Source organism: Mus caroli, unplaced genomic scaffold (genome assembly GCF_978045245.1).
Source record: "Mus caroli unplaced genomic scaffold, Mus_caroli_1 scaffold_13, whole genome shotgun sequence".
Lineage (NCBI taxonomy): Eukaryota > Metazoa > Chordata > Mammalia > Rodentia > Muridae > Mus > Mus caroli.
In genome coordinates this window covers 35,706,973-35,729,825 of record NW_028227268.1, presented here as the reverse complement: position 1 = coordinate 35,729,825, position 22,853 = coordinate 35,706,973, and the positions used below count along the sequence as shown (strand labels likewise).

General features: G+C 41.4%; 1 protein-coding gene across 1 annotated transcript in view; it reads right to left on the bottom strand.

The window, feature by feature from the left end:
• Dhx40 (DEAH-box helicase 40) overlaps positions 1–15,032 on the bottom strand; it is a 41,071-nt gene extending 26,039 nt beyond the window's left edge. The window contains exons 1-8 of the mRNA XM_021177595.3: positions 14,832–15,032; positions 13,861–14,028; positions 11,644–11,789; positions 8,197–8,316; positions 7,115–7,342; positions 6,617–6,683; positions 5,125–5,256; positions 732–831 (exon numbers count right to left, since the gene is read on the bottom strand). Coding sequence (XP_021033254.1) covers positions 732–831; positions 5,125–5,256; positions 6,617–6,683; positions 7,115–7,342; positions 8,197–8,316; positions 11,644–11,789; positions 13,861–14,028; positions 14,832–14,943 — 1,073 coding nt within the window. The 5' untranslated portion in view covers positions 14,944–15,032. The remainder of the gene's footprint in view (positions 1–731; positions 832–5,124; positions 5,257–6,616; positions 6,684–7,114; positions 7,343–8,196; positions 8,317–11,643; positions 11,790–13,860; positions 14,029–14,831) is intronic.
• Positions 15,033–22,853: the final 7,821 nt, after the last annotated feature.

Here is a 22,853-nt window from a genome sequence, read left to right as displayed (position 1 = left end):
GAGTTATCACAGAGAAAGGAGCTTCAGTTGAGGAAATGCCTCCATGAGATCCAACTGTAAGGCATTTTCTCAATTAGTGATCAAGGGGGAAAGGCCCCTTGTGGGTGGTGCCATCTCTGGACTGTAGTCTTGGTTCTATAAGAGAGCAGGCTGAGCAAGCCAGGGGAGGCAAGCCAGTAAAGAACATCCCTTCATGGCCTCTGCATCAGCTCCTGTTCCCTGCCCTGCTTGAGTTCCAGTCCTGACTTCCTTTGGTGTGATGAACAGCAGTATGGAAGTGTAAGCTGAATAAAGCCTTTCCTCCCCAACTTGTTTCTTGGTCATGATGTTTGTGCAGGAAAAGAAACCCAGACTAAGACAAAAGGAATAGGGTGAGTGACATAAGAGGACACACAATGTCCTCTAGCCTCTGTGTATATGCACACTGAAAATACACCTAAGAAACACTAAACAACAGGGCCCAAGGGAGTTAGTGAAGACCATGGGTTTGCAAAGCCTGTAATGATGTCCGACTGACCAAATGATGACCTTACTTTTAGAGAACTTACAAAAGTTGTTAAACCTGAGCCAACAAGACAGCTCAGGGGGTAAAGGCACTTGTATCAAAGTCTGGCCACCTGACTTCAATTCTAAAGCCTACATGGTGGAAGGCAAACTCCAACATCCTCAAGCTGTCATCTGACCTCTGTTAGCACACATACAAACAAATAAAAGACTTTTAAAAGTTGTACCTGATCCCATCTATTGTCAAAGATGTTGCAGAAATATTGGTGGATATAACACATTTTCTAATTCCAGGAGGAGGTGGCAAAAATATTCTCCTCTGTTGATCTAAAAATATATAAGGAGGGGAGAAAAAGGTTTTAAAACATGCTCTTGTGGACATCAAGCTTAAAAGAACCCATTTCTTTTCATTACAAGTTGTATTTTCATCTCCCTCTCACCCCTCCCCTGTCTCCATCTCTCCCCACCCCTTCAACAACCCCCCCCCCACACACACACACACTTTTTCTCTTTCTTGAGTACCCCTGGCTGTTCTGCTGTCCTGGAACTCTCCTTATAGACCAGGCTGCCTGCTGAGTGCTGGATTTAAAGATGTGTGCCATTACACCTAGTTTATCACCTCTTAAATAATCTGGAATATAAACTGTAATGACAAAAACTAAAACTGTTTCACTTTTAAGATTTTCATATCCAGCTTAAGAGATCTGTCTTAGAGGCTAAGAATAAGAGAACTTACTGCTCTTGTGGAGGACCCCATCTTGGATCCCAGCAGCCATGTCAGTTCCCAGAGTCCATGTGGGATGGCTCACAACAGCCTGTGGCTCCAGCTCAAAGGACCTGACACCCTGCTCTGGACTTCTCATGCACCTGCTTCACACTTGCACACACCCACACAGACACACATATATTTATACATAATTATAAAAACATCTCCCTACAGTAAGGTAATAAATGGTTGCTAGGCACGGTCCAGGACAAAGAGCCAGTTTATGTAATCTTAGAAGGGACTGCATAGCACCTGTCCACATTTGACAGACAAGAATATTAGATGTCTCAACTGGGAAGACATTTTAAGATGTTCATTTAATAGACAATATCATAGCTAATGCTGAAAAAAGAGTAGATAGAAACTATCTGCCTTGAGCCCCATGTGATTTTCAGTACTCAGGAGATCGTCAGAAGGATCCCAAGCTCAAGACCAGCCTAGGCCACACAGTAAAATCCTGTCTCATAATAGCCTCTTATTTGTTTTACCTATTCATCAACCCAGCTATAGGTCAGTGTAAAAAATCTTTTCTATAAACCACAACCAAGAAACACTTCTCCATTTCCTTACACTCAAGTGAAACTTTTATGTCACCAAACCATGACAACAATGCAAAAAAGTAAGGTTAAAAAAGTGTCCCCAATACCCACAGAAACAAAAATACAGAAAAGAAGTGCAGTGGTGCAGAAACCCAACTAAGAAGAGCTGAAAAACCCCATGGGCTGCAGAGATGGAGCATGGTATGAGAACACATACTCTCCTCCCAAGGACCCATGTCTGACAGCTCACAATGAACTGCTTGTAACTAGTAGTCTAGGTGGACACAGTGCCTTTGCAGCACCATCAATAATGTACACACACCCACACAGGGACATATTCATAATTAAAAATAAAAATAAATCTTTAAGAAAAATCTTTAAAGGAGGGGCAGATAGATCCCAGGAATCTGGAGTCTCTCCCCTCACCTAACCTCCCAGCACTTTACTCAATACTTCATCAATTTCACCTCAAGGCCTCTTTGCACTGCTCAAACTACTATAACAATTATTATTCTCATAATAGATCAGCAATAGCTTACCTATGGTAGTACTCAAAAGAAAAATTAACCCAAAACCTCTAAAGATAGTTATAGTCACACTCAGTCATACAACTCCATCACACAGATACATACATGAACACAGAAAATAACATAGGCTTAGAAATAAAGACGATCATATCACACAGTCATGGTGGGACCACAAGTATGCTTTTGGAAAGGATGGCTACCACTGCAGCTGGATGGCAAAGTAAGTCATGGAAAATGAATTAGCAGAGCACAGAACAACTCAACTCTCTCTCTCTCTCTCTCTCTCACACACACACACACACACACACACAGAGAGAGAGAGAGAGAGAGAGAGAGAGAGAGAGAGAGAGAGAAAGAGAGATCCCAACTCTAGCAATGGTTAAAAAAGAAAGAAATGGTAAAAGAACTCCTCTGCTGTAAGTTTTCTGGACCTAAATAATTTTTTGTTACTAATAAATTCAGAACCCATGGTGAAGAGCCAAGTGTGGTGGTGGCCGCCTTGGGTTGGAAGATCTGGGATAATAAATGCACATGTCAGAAAGTTGACTTACAAGACCCCCAAGAGCTGCTGGAGCCCTGGCTCAGTGGGCAAGAACACCAACTGCAGGTCCAAAAGACCCTGGTTCAAATCCAGCTACTGCTTGGTGGCTCACAGTCATCTGAACTGTCATTTGCTGGGCAGTGGTGGCACACGCCTTTAATCTCATCACTCAGGAGGCAGAAGCAGGCGGATTTCTGAGTTCAAGGCCAGCCTGGTCTACAGAGTGAGTTCCAGGACAGCCAGGGCTACACAGTGAAACCCTGTCTTGGAGGGAAAAAAAAAGACCCAAGAGATATAAGCTCAAGAACAAGAAAGAACTGGAAGACTCTCAAGAGTCAGTCATGGAAATGGCAAGTAAGCCTAAGACCTCTCTAAAACAAAGACTGTTAAGGAAACAGCAAGTTAAAGTGCAAGCCATAAGAAACAGTCTCATTTCACTGAGGAAAACACAGCTGGGGAAGAAGGGCTAGCAACAGCCTCAGAAAAAGAGCAGTCACAGGGATCAGGTGCACACCACATTGTCTCTTTACCATGGATCTGAATTTACCAGTCACAAAAAAGTTATTTAAGTCCAGATAACAATAAGCACCTTAAGGATTGCCTATAAGCCTGGCTGTAGTGGCACACACCTTTAATCCCAGCACTCAGGAGGCAGATGGCTCTCTGGAGTTCTAGGTCAGCCTAGTCTATAAAGCAAGTCCAGGACAGCCAGGGCCACACAGATTCATCTTATCTCAAAAAACAAAACAACAAAAACAAAAGAGAAGGAAAGAAAGAGAGAGAGAGAGAGAGAGAGAGAGAGAGAGAGAGAGAGAGAGATGCCTTTAAGATATAAAATGGAGAACACTAATCTATTATCAAGTACCTACTATCACAAAAGATTTCAAAAATAACATCTGGTCTGTGGTTAACTGCTAATTTAATCAAACTACAATAGCCTCTGGTTAATATCTTCTTAGTTATCTAATTAAAAGTTTATTATCACTATTTTTATGTGTGTGGGAGCTTTGCTTGCATGTGTATTTATGTACCTCATGTGTTCAGTGCCCAAGGAGGCCAGAAGCAGGCTTTGATTCTCTAGAATTGGAGCTACATAACAGTCGAGAGCCACCATGTCTTGCTTGGAAAAGCAGTCAGTGCTCTTAACCACTAAGCCATCTCTCCAGTCACAACATCCTTTTCATTTTATAAGTCTAATCCAATAAAAAAGAAGTTTTACAGAACAAATTCTATCATCCAATAGTATTTATTATAGCCAAATGCTAAGTTTGTGCATCCTCTTTGAATATACACACATATCCCAACTAGATGATCACAGGGAAAGAAAGTTCACACTGCTTTAATACGAGACATATCCAGGTTTCTATAAATAGAGAGATTACAGTCCTCACTTCAGAGAATCTCCCCACAAGTAATTTTGTTCTGTTGAGAGAGCACATAATCCACTCTTTTTTTTTTTTTAAGATTTATTTATTTTATGTATATGAGTACACACTGTACTTGTAAAGATGGTTGTGAACCTTCATGTGATTGTTGGGAATTGAATTTAGGACCTCTGCTTACTCTGGCCAACCCCACTTGCTCCGGCCCACAGATTTATTTATTATTATAAGTTCACTGTAGCTGTCTTCAAACACTAGAAGAGGGCATCAGATCTCATTATGGGTGGTTGTGAACCACCATGTGGTTGCTGGGATTTGAACTCAGTACCTTTGGTAGAACAGTCGGTGCTCTTACCCACTGAGCCATCTCTCCAGCCCAATCCACTCTTAAAATACTAAGAAGGAGATGCAAGGTTCTCAAAAGTTACCATGAAAGGATCTTAAACACAATCAGTTTTCTCAAGGGATGATGGTTCTATTTCATGATTTGGGTTAATGCCTGGAAGTTATAAAACTGAGATCAGTTTGTGAAATTTTTTGATCCAAACTCTCTATTTTTTCTGAATATACACAGTAATTCAATAAAAACATTTTTAGAGGGGGTTGGAGAGATAACTCAGTGGTCAATCTCTTGTTGCTCTTGAATGGACCAGAGTTTGGTTCCCAGCACCTGTATTAAGCAATTCACACTACAACTACTGTGCTAAGGTATGCAAGACACCCCTCCCTGCTGGCCTGGCTGCCCCCGAAGCTTGTATACATATTCACACTGACACACACAGGAATATATGAATTAAAAAGAAAGAAATCATTTAAAAAACTCTTTACTGGACAGTCACGTTTTCTTTCCTAGTAAGGAATTTACCTGTTGTCATAGAGCCGTAACATGGCAGAATCAACAAGCCATCTAGCGTGGTATCTTGTACATCATAATCATAGTCAACAGACTCCGCCATCTGAAAGAGCAGCTCACAACTCTTCTCTATCTCAAACTGGCCTGCAAGGAGACGTTAGAAAACTTGGGGAAATGAACTGCAAATCTTAAAGATTATTTTAAAGTCCAGTTTATAATTAGCTTAAGGTTATTCTAAATCATTCTTTTGATCTAAAAGAAGAAAAGCATGTAGGATATGCCCAACCTCAACAACAAAATTTAAGCAGATGTTCCTGATTTCTAAACAAACAAAGGTGTTTATCATCTTCAAGCCTTTCATGCTGTTAATACCAAGTTTCAGGAGGACAGAATTACTCACACACAAAGTAAACTAGTACAAGAAATACTGAATCCAGGTACAATTCAAAAACTTGAATATAACTTCCAAAAGGCAAAGACATAGTTTAAATGTATCTCACTCCAGACTCAACAATGAAGTGATTCACCCTGCTCGGAAGCAGCTAATTACAAAGGTTCACTACTCTTGAATGTAACTCTTCTATGTTTGACCCCCAAAGCTTCTTCAAGCTTGTCTGTAGGCCGGGCGTGGTGGCGCACGCCTTTAATCCCAGCACTTGGGAGGCAGAGGCAGGCGGATTTCTGAGTTCGAGGCCAGCCTGGTCTACAAAGTGAGTTCCAGGACAGCCAGGGCTACACAGAGAAACACTGTCTCGAAAAACCAAAAAAAAAAAAAAAAAAAAAAAAAAAAAAAAAGCTTGTCTGATGCATGGATCCCACACCTTATCAATACTACCATCTTACCACTTCAAGACATGACAGTTGGGATGCCATTTGAATAACAGAATTATTTAAAACCAGGTTTATTTAGCCAAATTTGAACTCTGTGTGCAATAGGCAAGACCAAAACAAACAAACAAACAAACAAACAAACAAACACCACCCCACTTTGCAGTGTTAATTTCTTTCTGGGACAGGGCAATGTGGTTCCCATGTGCTTGTTGGTGATCTGACGTTCTGTGTACCTGTTATCTAACAGAGAATCATAAAAAGGTAAGGCAACAGCTGAACAGAGTCCACACATCCTAGGAGAAGGAGCAGCCTACTCTGGTGCCATATCTCCTGCATACAAAAGGAAGACATTAACCAAGCAGCGGTGTGTTCTTGTTCTCTCAGAACAGTATGGGCAACATATCAAGAAAGACCTTGTTTCAAAAAACACAAAATCGTGTTATTTACTTATTTATTTACTGATCTATTGAGGCTATTTGTTGTTGTTCCTTCTTGTTTTTGAACAGGGTCTTATCATATAGCCCAGGCTAATCTTGAACTACATTCCGCTATCAATCCTAGAACTTGCAGTAATCCTCCTGCCTCACATTCCAGAGCTCTAATGTTAGCAGCATCCAGGACTACATCTGGCTAACAAATAGAGACATTATTAAACATAGTAGGGAATGCTCACCAGTCAGAAAAACTAAGATGTCTCCAGCCATTTCATTCAAATGAATATCCATGGTCACTTTCACAATCTAAAGCAAACAAACAAAAAACCACACAAAAATGATATGCAGGTATAACATACTTGCTCCTCAACTACCATATTCCCTTGCTCCACACAAAAAAAATTCAGTCAGGCTCCCAAGAAGTCCTAGCATTCATTAAGGCTACTGATAAGATGCAGTAAGGGCAGCCAGGTGGCTCACTGGTAAGGACCTTGCCACACAAGCTTGATGGATGACCTGAGTTTAATCTCTAGAACCCATATAAGGTAGATGGAGACAACAAAGGCTACAGAGTTGTCATCTGACCTTTCATATCATGCCATGGCATTTGTGAACGTCCTCCAACACATTATACATACACTATAATAAATTAAATTTATAAAAACAAGATAAATTACCAAATTATCCAAGTAAATGAAATCACACACAAAAGATAAAAGAAGATTGCAAAGTAATACCGCTTGAATATATGCAGTATTTTCTCTGTCTCGTGGTCCAATCAAATTGCAGAATTTCTCTCTGACTGGATAGAGTCTTCCAGGTATATCAAATATGGGGCAATTTCCAAAGAATGCAGAGAGCTTGGCTAGCTCCATAGTTGCTGACATCACTACCACCTTTAAATGCTCTTTCCTGTTAGGAGACTTATCCTGAAACAGCTTCTTCAGTAAGCCAAATAAGATATCCTGAAAAGAAAAGCTAGTAAGTTACAAATGCTAGCATTGTATTATTTCATTTTATTTGATCGATCTATCTATCATTCTATCTATCTATCTATCTATCTATCTATCTATCTATCTATCTTTGAAGCCTATCTATCTATCTATCTATCTATCTATCTATCTATCTATCTTTGAAGCCTGATCTCACTATTTAGATCGATCGATCGATCAGTCTATCTATCTATCTATCTATGAAGTCTGATCTCACTATTTAGATCGGTTTTGCTTAGAACTCACTAAGTAAACCAGGCTGGCCCTCAACTTACAGAGATCAGCCTACCTCTGTTTCCTGAGTACTAGGAATATTTATTTTTGAGACAGTTTCAAGTAGCCTAGGGCTGGCCTGAAACTAATATGCAGTCAAGGAGAACCTTGAACTTCTAATCCTCCTGCTTCCACTTCAAGAATACTGGAATTAAAGGAGTGTATTGCCACATCACCACCTCTGTGATGTTGAGGATCATACCCAGGGTTTTGTACATGCTATACAGGCACTCTACCAACTTAGCTACATCCCCAGTCCATGTAACCTATTTTGTTTGTTGAGAAAAGGTCTCACTATATAGCATGGGCTGGCCTGGAAATCCTCTATAGTCACTGGCCTCAAACTCTTAGAGATCTGCCTACCTCTGCCTCCTGAATGCTGAGGTTAAAGGTGTGTGCCACCATGCCAGCTCTGACCTATTTAAAATAGACTGCTATTATAACCAAAGGATTTCTACAGATTAAAATATTAGAGAAGGCAATTCTCCATACAGGAAAAAGCTACCTCAAACAAATGAATCTTCTCACTGATTAAAAATAAATAAAATACTCACTGTAGTTAAAGTTCTTTCATGGGCTTCATCCAAAATAATGACACTGAATTTGTTAAGATTTGGATCTCCCAAAATATGTTTGAGTAAACATCCATCAGTCATGTATTTGATTGCTGTTTCCTAATGTGTAAAAGCAGAGGACATCAACTTGTAGCGTCACAAACTTCACCATGATTCAACTAATTCTCTAACCCCAGTGCAAAGGTCAAATCACCAAGAGCTACATAAGGGAGAACATAAAACTGTATATATATATAATAAGGATGGATGGTTAACTATAAAACATGTCACTTATGTAGAAAGGAACTAAGAGAGTGTCCTGAGATAGAACAAATTGCCAATAAGAAGATACAAAGAAGTTCCTGGAATGTAGCAGGATAAATACACACACACAAGACAACAGGGACACTTCAGTGGCAGAGTGCTAGCATTCACCCTAGGTTCTATCTGGGGCATGGCAAACAAAATAAAATTAAAAACTTTGCCGGGCGTGGTGGCGCACGCCTTTAATCCCAGCACTCGGGAGACAGAGGCAGGCGGATTTCTGAGTTCAAGGCCGGCCTGGTCTACAGAGTGAGTTCCAGGACAGCCAGGGCTGCACAGAGAAACCCTGTCTCGAAAAACAAAAAAAAAAAAAAAAAAAAAAAAAAAAAAATTAAAAACTTCACTGACTTTGTTATTAATTTGTCAAGCTATCCACTGACTTTAAGAACACTATGATACAACACTGACTGTGCTGGCTAGTTTTTGTCAACTTGATATGAACTACAGCCACCTGGGAAGTAGGATGCTCAACTGGGCAATTGTCTGGCAAGTCTGTGGGCATTTTCTTGATTAGTGATTGATGTGAAGAGTGCCCTCCTGGGACATTTAGTCCTAGGTAGTTCTATGAGAAAGCAAACTGAGGAAGCCTTGGAAAGCAATCTAGTCAACACCACTCTGGCCTCTGCTTCTTTTCCTACATTTAGGTTCCTGACTTGGTTTCCCTTAAAGATGTTCTGTAACCTAGTAAGAAAAATAAACTCTTTCCTCCCCAAGTTAATTTTGGTTGGTGTTTTATCACAGTAAAGAAAACCAAACCAATACACTGGATAGACTCCGAAACAAGCTAAGTGTGATGCAAAGGACACAAGAGAAAAATACCGTGTCATTCCACTTGGATGCTTTGACTAGGCATCTTCATAGAGAGAGATCAGACACCTACAAGGACTGAATACACAGTTTCTGTTTGAGATTTTTAAATTAAAAGTTCTGAAACTGTGATAGTTACACAACACTGTAAACTGTGACTATATCTGATGGTATTGAATTGCACACTTAAAATGGTTAAAATGGTAAAGTTTACATTATGTACATTTTATTACAACAAAACAAAGTTTAAGCATGAATGCAACCAGCACTGAGGTTGCAGAGATGAACCACTGTTTAAGAGCACTTGCTGCTCTTGCAGAGGGCCCTATTTTGGTTCCCTGCACCCACATGGAAATTTATAACCAACTATTACTCCACTCCTAGGAAATCCAATGCCCTTTTCTGGCTTTCTCAGGCACCAGGAATGCATGTGGCATGTGCTACACAGACATACATGGAGACAAAAATAGCCATACATAAAATGGATTTTTAAAATCTATTTATTTACTTGCTGTGTATGAATATTTTGTTCATATAAGTGTATGTGCACCATGTGTGTCTGGTGGATGCCCTAAAACTGAGGTCATGGAGGTTATGAGCCATTAAATGAATGTTGGGAATTGAACCCAGGTCTTTTGCAAGAGTAACAAGTGCCAGGCGTGGTGGTGCACAAGCCTTTAATCCCAGCACTGGGGAGGCAGAGGCAGGCGGATCTCTGAGTTCGAGGCCAGCCTGGTCTACAAAGTGAGTTCCAGGACAGCCAGGGCTACACAGAGAAGCCCTGTCTCAGAAGCCCCTCACCCCCAAAGAGTAACAAGGACTCTTAACTATGCAGCCATCTCTCCAGCCCCTAGTAATAAATCATTTTTTTTTTAAATCTAACCAACATGTCAAGGAACCTATGATTTAAAAACAAACAAACAAACAAACAAACAAAACATACTTTAAGAAAAATAAACATTAACATTGTCATGGTTTGAATATGCCTGGTCCAAGGAGTGGGACTATTTGGAGGTGTGAACTTTTTGGAGTGACTATAAAAAGTGACTGTGGGCATGGGCTTTTTTTTTTTTCTCTTGTATAGCCCTGGCTGTCCTAGAACTCACTCTGTAGACCAAGCTGGCCTTGAACTCAGAAATCCACCTGCCTCTGCCTCCCAAGTGCTGGGATTAAAGGTGTGCACAACCACTGCCCAGCTGGGTCTGGACTTTAAGACCCTCACTCTAGCTCCCTGGAAGTCAGTCTTCTCCTAGCTGCCTTCTGAACAAGAGGAGGAACTCTTAGCTCCTCCTGCACCATGTGTGCCTGGATGCTGCCATGCTCTCACCTTGATGATAATGGACTGAACCTTTGAACCTATAAGCCAGCCCCAATTAAATACTGTCCTTTAAAAGAGTTGCCTCAGTCATGGTGTTTGTCCACTGCGGTAAAACCCTAACTAAGACAAACATCTGATAACAAAAATACTAGTTGAGGATGGAAAATAAAGAATCAGATACCTAGACAGGCAGTAGTGCACATCCCTTTAATCCCAGCACTTGGGAGGCAGAGGCAGGTGGATTTCTGAGTTTGAGACCAGCCTGGTCTACAGAGTGAGTTCCAGAACAGCCAGAGCTATACAGAGAAACGCTATCTGGAAAATAAATAAATAAATAAATAAATAAATAAAATCAGATACCTAAGACAAAGCCTTAACAATATGAAAGAAAAAATTAATCCTAGGGGCTAGAGAGATGCCTTAGTGCTTGGAAAAGAACATTTGCTGCTTTTTTTCCAGAGGACAAGGATTCAGTTCCCAGCACCTATATGGTTGGTAGCTTACAACCATCTGTACTTCTAAGGTATCTGGGATCCTTTTCTAAACTACTTGGGTACCAGGGATGGTATACAAAGACACTGGCAGGCAAAACACTTATGTTCATAAAAAGTAACAACAAAACAAAACAAAGCACACAAACAAACTAAACTGTCCTATGTGGATTCTGGGGATTGCACTCAGGATCTCATGCTTGCAAGGCAGGTACTTTACCAACTGAGCTACCTCCCCAGGCCATGTCCTGTTCCCCCAACGCCTTAATATCTTTTTTTCTTTTAATGAAGGAGCTAGCCTACTTGAGGAGTTCTAGGCCAGTGATAAACCTTATCTCAAAAACAAAAGCAAACGACAAATCATACACATGGCACTCGGAAGGTAACACTCGAAGTCATCCTCTGGCCTCAACACATACGTGTATATACACCATCACAGAAAGACACACAGAAGGGCTGGGGTGTGTGTTTTTAGTATTTTAAATGTATACTAGTAAATTTTTATACCTTGGAGCTGCAATCATCAAAACGAACTTGGTATCCTACTTTAGATCCCAAAGTGCATTTCATTTCCTCAGCAACCCTCTGAGCAACTGATATGGCAGCTACTTTTCGTGGCTGAGTCACACCAATCATGCCATGTTGTGAAAACCCTATTAAAACCAGAAATATAAACACAAAGCTTAGTTAGCAATTCTTTCTTCCGACTGAACTAAAATTAAAAACTGTTCCTGGTCAATCGATGCAAATGGTATGTTTTCAAAAGAAAACCCTACAATATCAGCAACATACTGCAGTACATTTGCATAAACATTCTTACTACTAATTTAAAACAGGAATGCACATTCATAGACCAAATAGCTCAGAGGTAAAGATGCTTACCTGATACCTGAGTTCGACTCCAGACCCTAGACTGGCAGGAGAGAACTGACTCCCTAAAGTTATCCTCTGACCTCTACATGCACGCTGTGTCCCATCCGTGTCTAAACACATATATAGATAGCATATGAAAGGAAGTTTTAAAACATAAACCATAGCCAATTTAAATATACATGTTAATTAGGTTTGAGTTTTTTATTTTTTTAAAGCATTTAAAGAATAAGCCAAGGATTCTATAAGTTTGGTTGGTCTGTTTTACTTTTTAACAAGATCTCATTAGTCTACCATACTGGCTTCAGACTCCTGGACCCTATACATCTTCTGCCTCACAAGTAGCTAGTACTATGGCTTAAGTACGGTAAAACTGAAATGCAAAAAACTCCACATACTTCCTAAACTTTTCTTTGCCACAGAAGTAAAACTGGATTTAAAAATACCACTTTTACCAACATTTTAACCATTTTAACATCCCCGAAAATGGAGATATATTGTACAGTTGGTAGCACTTGCTTTCTTACTGGCATGTAAAATGATGGCATGCCTTAACAGACGATGTTGAATTAAGACAGATGCATCAGATTAGGTTACTGTGAGGGCAGGCGTGATGGAGGCTAGCTCAAACAGCATACGTAGGCCATTCTCAAAAAAAAAAAAAAGAAAAAAAGAAAAAAAAATTTTTTTTTCAAAATATTTCCCAGGCAATGGTAACATACACCTTTAATCACAGAACTCAGGAGTCACGGGCAAGTGGCTCTCTTAGTTCCAAGACAGCTAGGGCTACACAGAGAAACCTTGTCTTGGAAAGAAAGAAAAAAACTTAAAAATTCAAAGGATATGTTTTTATTTATGTATAGTGTATCTCTGTATTTGAATGTGCACATTCAGGTCCCTAGGAGTCCAGAAGAGGGCATCAGAATCCCCCAAACTAGAGTTCTAGGTGGTTGTGAGCTGCCAATATAGGTGCTGGGAACAAAAATCTGGTCCTCTGAAGAAGCAGCAAGAATTTACATCTGCTGAGCCATCTCTCTAGTACCCCGCCAAATTAACTTTTATTTTAATATGAGTAATATATAAAATAATTTCCTCTTTTCCAAACTGATGAAAGAGAATGTTGCCACACTGATGAGACACTTTATTGGTAATTTGTTTGCTCAGTTCGGGTAGAATCTGAGAATATTTGTCTGATAACGGTCTAGAGGAAGAATAAATTGTCAGCAACAGCAAAGTAGAGGTGGCATACACCTTTAATTCCAGCACTCAAGAGGCAGAGGCAGGTGCATCTCCGAGTTCCAGGCCAGCCTGGTCTACAGAGTGAGTTCTAGGGCAGCCAGGGCTACACTGAGAAACCCTGTCTCAAAAAAAAAAAACCAACACCACCGACAAAAATATGTCCGCAACAGAGGTCAACTATCCTTTCTAATTCACAATTGTTTCAGTTCTCACTGGCTAATGAGATAACCTTATCCTAAAAAAGAAAATTAACATCCTTTTATTTTTTCTTCTTATCATATAACCATAGCTGGCCTGGAACTTAATATGTAAACCATGCTAGCCTTACGACTCAGAGATGCTCCTGACTCTGCCTACCAAGTGCTGGGATTAAAAGTGTGCACCACCACAATCAGCCTTCTTCTTCTTCTTCTATTATTATTATTATTGTAATTTAATACATCACCCCAACAATTCTGGAGCCTGAAATAAATCCAGAAAGACAAGGAGATATAGGGAGGCTAAGGATCTAAAAAAGCAACGCAGCAATGGGCATCTGCACACTACAGTACTTTCATTAAACTTTAAAGAATTTCTCTCTTTAGTGCTTCCAGCTTTATCCAAGAATAAAATTACCTGCTTCATAAAGGTATTTAGGGAGTTGAGTTGTTTTACCACTTCCTGTATTTCCAGTAACGATGAGGAACGAGTTGTCCCTCACAGCTTGAATGAGCTTTTTTCTTTGTTTCTGAATAGGAAATGTTGGAGTTGTTCCTCCCTCCTGTGATGTGCATCCTTTCTCTTCTGTAACAACACAAAAACAATTGTGCAATGAAAACACCTGAGAAGAGCTCTCTGACAATGGCTCAGACCTGAAAGAAGAATGCACAGGAATCGCACAACGGGAAAGATCACTTTTCAGTTATGTCAACCATGTACAAATCACACGTGAAAGTTTATAAACTCAGAATAACTTTCTTTGGTAAAATCAAACAACTTCAACATTGTTGATGTGTAACTTGCCGTGCTTGACAAAGTCAGTCAAGCACATGACAACGTGTATGTATGCATACCTACCTTGGAAGAACTAAACTCAATTTTATTAAACAATAGATCAACAACCTGAGCACAGCAGAACAACTCTGAGAAGAAGAAGAAGCCACCTGTATTTGCTTCTGATTCACAGTTCAAGTTAGGTCCCTGTTCAGAGTGACTGATATCCCAGAAGGCCAAGTGGTGGGTAACCATGGAAACTGGCTCCTGGAAACGGGCTCCCTTCATACCGTACCCAAAGGCAGGCTGGCGGCCCGACGAAGGGGAGGGGGATGAACGGGTAGAGAACAAAGGCTTTATGAGGCTGTAGAACAGCAGAAGGCATTTGGGCGTTCGGGTCCACTTTCTTGCCCCCCAGCGAGGTTCTCACCCAACTTGGGTTTGGGACCGCCCCCTTCTAAGCCAAAGTGCTCACTGGACGCAAAGTTCGCCGTCTGGCTTAAAAGACCAAAAGAACGTCTAAGCTCCCTCCCCACCTCCTCTGCCGCCCACAGATGTACTTTTCGCCCCGCAAATAACTCCCGCAGGGTGCCACAGCGTCCCGCGGACCGTACCTCTGTCAGCGATGCGAACAGCTGACGGCCGCTCTTCCTGGAGCTCTATTGGCCGCTCGCCCTCCTCCTGCCGCCTTGGCGCCCTGCCCGCGACGGCGGGAAACCGGGACATAGACCCGGTCCGGAGAAGAAACGAACACGTCCACGGAGCCGAAGAGATGGGAGGGGAAAGGCGAGGACGCGCCCTGATGACGTAGGGGTGTTTACTTCCGCGCGTGCGACTGGCTGCGAGGGGTGGGGGAGCGGCTCGATGACGTGGCGGCCTCTGCTTGGACGCGCACGGACCCGCGCTCCTGGGGGCCCCGAGGCCCCACCCCCAAGGAGTCCCGCCCACCGCCACGTGCGAAGTCACACCTGAACACCTGAGGGCCAGGTCACGGTTTGTCGAGTGTGTCCCTTAGTCGCCACAGCATCCCACAAGTCTTGCCTATCTCCAGATACCAGTTGAATGACCCTTTACCAGAAGCCGAAGCCATCCTACAGTGTGACCTTGGGCAACTCACTTCCCTATCGTCCTATCAAGACACATAGTTACAGAGTTGGGGTCCAACTTGTAGTTTTGTAGTTTTCAAAACTTAGATTCCCATGCTGTTTCACTCCCTTCATGGAACCTTTCATTTACATTTATTTGCATATTTTCCATACTCTCCAAGAAGTTGGGAAGGCCCACATGATCCAGATTTCTGGAATTGTACACCCAGCAGGGAGTAGTGATTTGAGGTGGACAATAGGATTTGTTGAGGATAGATGAATGAATAACATCTGGGTTGTTGGTTGGTTGGGTTTTTGTTTTTTTGTTTTTTCGAGACAGGGTTAACATCTGTTTTAAAATAAGCTGACTTTTAGTGGAAGTATGTTCCTTAGAAAACAGAACTGCTGAAAATTCTACAGATACACATTATCTGAGGTGGTGTGGTTTACTTATTTTTAAAGGTATGTTGGGGACTTGGTGTACAGTTCAGTGGTAGAATACTTATCTAGGATATGACAGACCTTGGGATTCAATACCCAGTGCAACTTTATCAAAGCTGAGTGTGGTCCCAACACTTGTGAGGCAGAGGCAAAAGAGTTGCTGTGAGTTCCAGGTTACCACCAGGATAATTCTGAGAATGAGACTCTGTCTCAGAAGAGGAGGGGAATAAAGGGGAGAGGGAGAAAGAAGGGGAGAGGAAAAGAGGAGAAAGAAGGAGGGAGGGAGGGAGGGAAGAGGGGAAAAGGGAGGGAGGGAGAGGGGGTGGTTCTTGGACTAGTCCTTTAGTGATAATGCCAGCTGATTTTCTGAGTTGAGTCAATTATGACAAAATGTGAAGAAACCTGCCTCTTACACTTAAATCACTATGTAGCCCAGGATACCCTAGAACTCATGATCATCCAGCCTCAGCTACCCACGTGCTATGATTACAGATATATGTGACCTTGTCCATTTGCTTCTTGCACTTTTCAGTAGTTCCTGCTGTTAAAATTAATCACGGTTTATAGGAAGGCAACATAAAACTACCATTCACTTATCAACCCAAGACCAGACTGGAAAAGATGTAAGATGTTATAAGAATCCAAGACTCTGCTTTAAAATATACATGTACAAACTCCTTTTCAACGTAACTGATTAACAACTCCTTTAATGCAAGTTTATCAGAATTTGAATGCTAGCAAGTCAGGTGTTACTTTCTAACAGCTGAGGCACTACAGCAACAGCCCTAGTGACAGGAGAACATTTTAGATTTCTCCAAAACATTAAAACCATCTCTGAACCTTTCGATTTCTATTAGTAATTCAAACTATTATGTCAGAAGAGATCAAAATATGCACTTGGAGTAAGACCATGAAGATATTGGTGACCTCTGTAACTGAGCAACAGACCAGCTATTTCACAAAGTCACTTTCTAAGAAAATAAGCAGAATCATTTCAAATCAGGAATTGTGACCATTTACTATGCAATTTGTACTTAGATGATTAAGATAAAGTATTTGATATATACAGTTTTGGACAAAGTCTCTATCACTATAGAACCCTAGATGGCCTGAAACTCAGGAAGTAGATCAGGTTAGCTTTGAGCTCCCAGAAGTTTGCCTGTCCAGGGATATGGGATTAAAGGTTACTATTCTCTGGTTTTCACGTGTGAGAAAGAAATTTCTGAAACTTCCTCTTGGTGATGAAAAAGAGAGAGATAAGAAACCTCACAATCATACTAACCTAATACTGGAATCAGAAGCGGAATTATCTAAATGAGGAGTGTCTTTCAATGGTTGTAACTCTTAGAGTTGACTCCATTTGTTGAGAACCACCTAGCAAAATATCCAGAATAAAACTGGAAGCCAAGAATTAAAGAAAACAAAGTCAAGGAGCCCAGATGGTAGCACCATCCAACCAAGGTTTTCCCAACCTTGGCCATGTAGACTATTTTACTATTAATGACCTAGGGATATTCCTAGCATTTCTAGACCACTGATCTAACAAATTACAATAGCAAACAGAATACAAACACGGAGTAAAAGTGGAAAATGGGTGGGCTGAATTTTGGCAGAAAGGTAAGCATCCCCAACATTGAATCTATGTCTCATTACCTCTGAGTCAGGAGAAAGAGTACAAGTGATAAGCAAAGGTTAAGAAGTACGGATTGCACCTTGCTGCTGTTGCTTCAATTAGCAGTCTTCCAAATGTTCTTGGTTCCATGCAATCTATTTCTCAGCATGAAGGGCTCAACTGTAAAGACTTTCAAAATGATGAAATAATGTGATTACATCGCCATTGGGAAAGAAAGCAAAATATAGGGCCCCTGCAGTGATGGTTAAAGGGCCCTTCAATTATTACCCACTGGATTGCATCGTGCAGCATGTGTAAACACTTAAACACCACCCCACCCATATACACACTGTACACACTCACATACACAATAATAAATAATAAAATATTGTGAAGTAAAACCAATACATGAAGCAAAAATATCATATGCTGTTTCTATAATAACAAGCAGAGTCCCAAACACTAGACACATAATAATGTCAGAGACCCAAGAACAGAACATGATGGCTTATGGCTCACAGAAAGACTGAACAGTACTATCACTAAGCTGATTAAATAAGAATTGTTTTGGTCACGTAAAGAAAAGCCGACAGAATCGGTACTGTACGGGCAAGGGGAGGTATCACAACACAAACTGAGAATGTATTTGATGGGCTTGTCAATCACTGGTTCGAATGGATGAAGGCAAGTGAAAGGAAGATTGAGAACAGATGGTAAAGACACCACTGACTCAGGGAATGTGATGGTTCGGAAGAGGCTGGGATAGGCCATCGTGGTGCACACCTTTGATCTCAGCTCTTGGATGCGAGGGAAGAGGATCACTGTGAGTTTGGGGCCAGCCTGGTCTACACTTGAAGTTCCAAGCCCATGGGGCTACATAGTGAGACCCTGACTCAAAAAGCAGGACTTGTCAATGAAATTATTTGGTGCATATCTGAACATGTTTAGGAGCGTTGTAACACAGGCATTGAAGAGGTCACAATTCAAGGCTCATTAAGATTAGTATTATACATTTACATTTGGGTCAAATTTCAATCCTTAAATATCAGTCTGATTCTCTGTGTTTTCCTTTTCCTTTTAGATTTGCCTGGTACAGTGAAGCCTTCCTTCCCAACTCTCACTAAGGCAAAAACAAAGATCCAAGGATATTCCTGAGCAAAGAGCCAAACTGGAACCTCCTGTGCTAGCTTACTTCTCTTTGATAGAAGCAGCCAGGTCTTGGGAGAAAGCAGAGAAGGGAGATGTTATGAAGCAAGGATTGGGAGAAAGGACAAAGTGGGCTAGCACAGGAATGTTCAATGTTGTTGGAAAAGATCCAGTGGAAAGGATTCAAGAAAACAAGGTGTCCTCAGATATATTCTTCTCATTTAAAAGTAATCAAGGAGTCAGTAAGGTGGCTGGCTTGCATGTGGTGGTTGTGGAGAGAATACATAGTATCTAGAAGACACTCTGAGGAACACAATAGAGCTACAATGGTGGGGAAGCTTTTTGTAGCTAGCAACAAATGAACTAAGCCTTGAGAGTCTAGAAGGTTCCAATGAATGCTAGAGAAAGCTTCAAGACAGAGCAAAATACTACTAATTAAGGTTTTTGAGAAAGATGAAAAATTAATATCCCATCTCTAGCTCTGTCTCTGTAAATCTTGCAGTTGCCTGAAGGTGGCAAGCTGGGTTTATTTGAGAAACTTCAGCGTCAACATTATTTAAAAGAAAAATTAAACAGTACTATTTCTCTAGAACTAAGCACCTTTCAATTATTACAAATCAAAAAGTGAAAAAAATCGAAACATAAGTAATCATTTTTAAAAGGTTTGTTTTGAGGTAAGGTCTAACTAGGTACCCCAGCCTTTCCTGGAACTCATTATGTAGACCAGACTGGCTTTGAACTCACAGAGATCTGCCTGCCTCTGCCTCCTGAGTGCTAGAATTAAGGGCATGGACTACCAAGCCCAATATTGTTTAAATTTTATACATATTTAATATAGGCATATTTTGTAGTGCAACTCACTGCTTTCCATTGTAATATTTTTATTAGTATTGTCCTTTTTGGCTTTTCCATTGCAATATCATTTCTTTATAGGAGAAAAAAGAGAGCTGACAAGTATAAGTGTTACCATTAAAATCTATGCTGAGCATTGTTAAAAGTCTTTTAGTGAATGGTCAGAGTTAGTAAGATATATTATTTACCTCTTTATTTATTAAAGATACTGCAGCCAGGGAGTGGTTAAAGGCTAAAGCCTTTAATCCCAGCACTTGGGAGGAAGAGGCAGGTGGCTCTGAATTCAAGGCCAGCCTGGTCTACAGAGTGAGTTCCAGGACAGCCAAGGTGACACAAAGGTGAAAGAAAGAAAGAAAGAAAGAAAGAAAGAAAGAAAGAAAGAAAGAAAGAAAAGAGATATAATTTCCAAATATAATTCTAGTGAGTAATTTTGTGAATTGTGTCATGTATATTTAGTTATGTGACCAAGGTCATCAATAAGATATAAAACAGAAGCTGCCTAGATAGCTCAGCAGGTAAAGGCATCTGCCAGCAAGCCCAGTGACCTGAGTTCTATTTCTGAAACCCACATAGTGAAAGAAGACAGTGTCTCAGGTCTCAGGTTGTCCCATGACATCCATACCTTTGGTAGCATGTATATACTCACATATATATTCAACTACACAAATACACAAATAAAAAAATTCCAAAGTACAAAATAGTTTCATCATTTGATAGATTCTTTAACTTATCTTTACTTATGCACATGTGTATATATCTGTGTGTGGGTATATGAACATGACATGAGTGTGGGTGTCTGAAGATGGCAGAATCTTGTTTTAATAATGTCACTGTATTGGCTAGTTTTGTGTCAACTTGACACAGCTGGAGTTATCACAGAGAAGGAGCTTCAGCTGAGGAAATGCCTCCATGAGATTCAACTGTAAAGTATTTTCTCAATTAGTGATCAAGGGGGAAAGGCCCCCTTGTGGGTGGGGCCATCTCTGGGCTGGTAGTCTTGGATTCTATAAGAGAGCAGGCTGAGCAAGCCAGGGGAAGCAAGCCAGTAAAGATCCCTCCGTAGCCGGGCGTGGTGGCGCACGCCTTTAATCCCAGAGGAGAGGGAGGCAGAGGCAGGCGGATTTCTGAGTTCGAGGCCAGCCTGGTCTACAGAGTGAGTTCCAGGACAGCCAAGGCTACACAGAGAAACCCTGTCTCGAAAAACCAAAAAAAAAAAAAAAAAAGAACATCCCTCCATGGCCTCTGCATCAGCTCCTGATTCCTGACCTGCTTGAGTTCCAGTCCTGACTTCCTTTGGTGATGAACAGCAGCATGGAAGTGTAAGCTGCATAAACCCTTTCGAAACTCCCCAACTTGTTTCTTGGTCATGTTTGTGCAGGAATAGAAACCCTGACTAAGACAAATTGGTACCAGCATAGTGGGGTATTCCTGTGACAACCTGACCATGTTTTGGGGAGGACTCTGGAAGGACTTTGGAACTTTGGGCCAGAAGATCCATTCAATGTTAAGAGCTCTGTGAGATGTTATGTAGGAGCTTGGAAGATAATGTTGAGAACAGTGCAGAAAATGGAGGCCTGGCTTGGGAAATTTCAGAGGGAAAATTAAAGACTCTTTTCAGGGCCATTGCTATTTTGGATCGTGAAGATTCTGTGGTTCTGGTTAGCTGGGGCTGAAGAATCAGCTGTGATTAACAAGATACCAGAACTACTAAAGCAAAAACTTTGCATTGCTGGAACTATTGATGCTGGTTAGCTGGAGCTAAGAAATTAGCGGTGATTAAGAAGAGACCAGCATCATTGAAGTGACATCTTCTGGAAAGTGTTTTCTGAGAGCACAAAGAGGCTGTGTTCCAGAGTTAGCCAAAGTTGTACCTCGTGCAGTAGCAGGACTTGGTAATGTGTAAGAGTCACCCAGATGGTACTGGTTTTGGAGGCATGAAGGGGTCACAGAGAGCAGCTGAGGCTTGGCACTGTGAGAGGCCATGGAAGGCCACTGCTGAAGATGCAGCCTCAGTTGCAATTGATGGCCCAGAACTGAAGAGGTCATGCAAAGGAGTTGAGGCTTGGCACCATGAAGAGAGCCTATGAGAGGCTGTTGGTGAAGTCTAGTTACAGTGGAAGACAGCAGTGTTTTGAAGATGCCAGTACCATGAGATGACCACCAAGAACAGCAGCAGCAGTGGAGTACAGGCAGCTGGAGCCTAGAATGAAAGCTGTGTGCTACAAAGGACAGGGCTGGAGAAGTGACCCAAGCCCTTGGAGGAGCCCAGAAGATCGTGAGTTGGATCCCAGAGACTGGACAGTTGGAGTTAATTTTGCTTTTTTTGTTTGTTTGGTTTTTCGAGACAGGGTTTCTCTGTGTAGCCCTGGCTGTCCTGGCACTCACTTTGTAGACCAGGCTGGCCTCGAACTCAGAAATCCGCCTGCCTCTGCCTCCCAAGTGCTGGGATCAAAGGCGTGCGCCACCATGCCTGGCTTAATTTTGCTTTTGATTGTGACTGTGCCCTGATATTTTTCCCTCTTTAAGGAAGAAACTATTTTAGTGGAGCCCAGAGTTAAGAGACTTTTAATTGTAAAAAGACTTTGGGTTTTAAAAGAGATGGATATTTTAAAGAGATTGAAATTTTAAGAATATGTAAAGACTGTGGGACTTTTAAAGTTATTTAGATCTTGGGGATGAATAAGAATGTAAAGGTTGAGCCGGGCGTGGTGGCGCACGCCTTTGATCCCAGCACTCGGGAGGCAGAGGCAGGCGGATTTCTGAGTTCGAGGCCAGCCTGGTCTACAAAGTGAGTTCCAGGACAGCCAGGGCTATACAGAGAAACCCTGTCTCGAAAAACAAAACAAAAAAAAAAAAAAAAAAAAAAAAAGAATGTAAAGGTTGAGGCTTACTAGTGATGTGTTTGTATGTCAAGTTGACAAGGGGTCAATTGTATTGGCTAGTTTTGTGTCAACTTGACACAGCTGGAGTTATCACAGAGAAAGGAGCTTCAGCTGAGGAAATGCCTCCATGAGATCCAACTGTAAGGCATTTTCTCAATTAGTGATCAAGGGGGAAAGGCCCCTTGTGGGTGGGACCATCTCTGGGCTGGTAGTCTTTGGGTTCTATAAGAGAGCAGGCTGAGCAAGCCAGGGGAAGCAAGCCAGTAAGGAACATCCCTCCATGGCCTCTGCATCACCTCCTGCTTCCTGACCTGCTTGAGTTCCAGTCCTGACTTCCTTTGGTGATGAACAGCAGTATGGAAGTGTAAGCCGAATAAACCCTATCCTCCCCAACTTGCTTCTTGGTCATGATGTTTGTGCAGGAATAGAAACCCTGACTAAGACAGTCACTTCAGAGGGCCCACTAAGGACCACCAGGCCACATGCATGTTACTCTGTGCAGAGACATAGCTGACTCTGAGATTCTACATGTTTTTGACTCCTCTCTCCTCAGCATCATTAGGTCACAATTCTTCTAAACAACTGGACATGATTTTGAACTAGAGGAGGGCTAAGGAA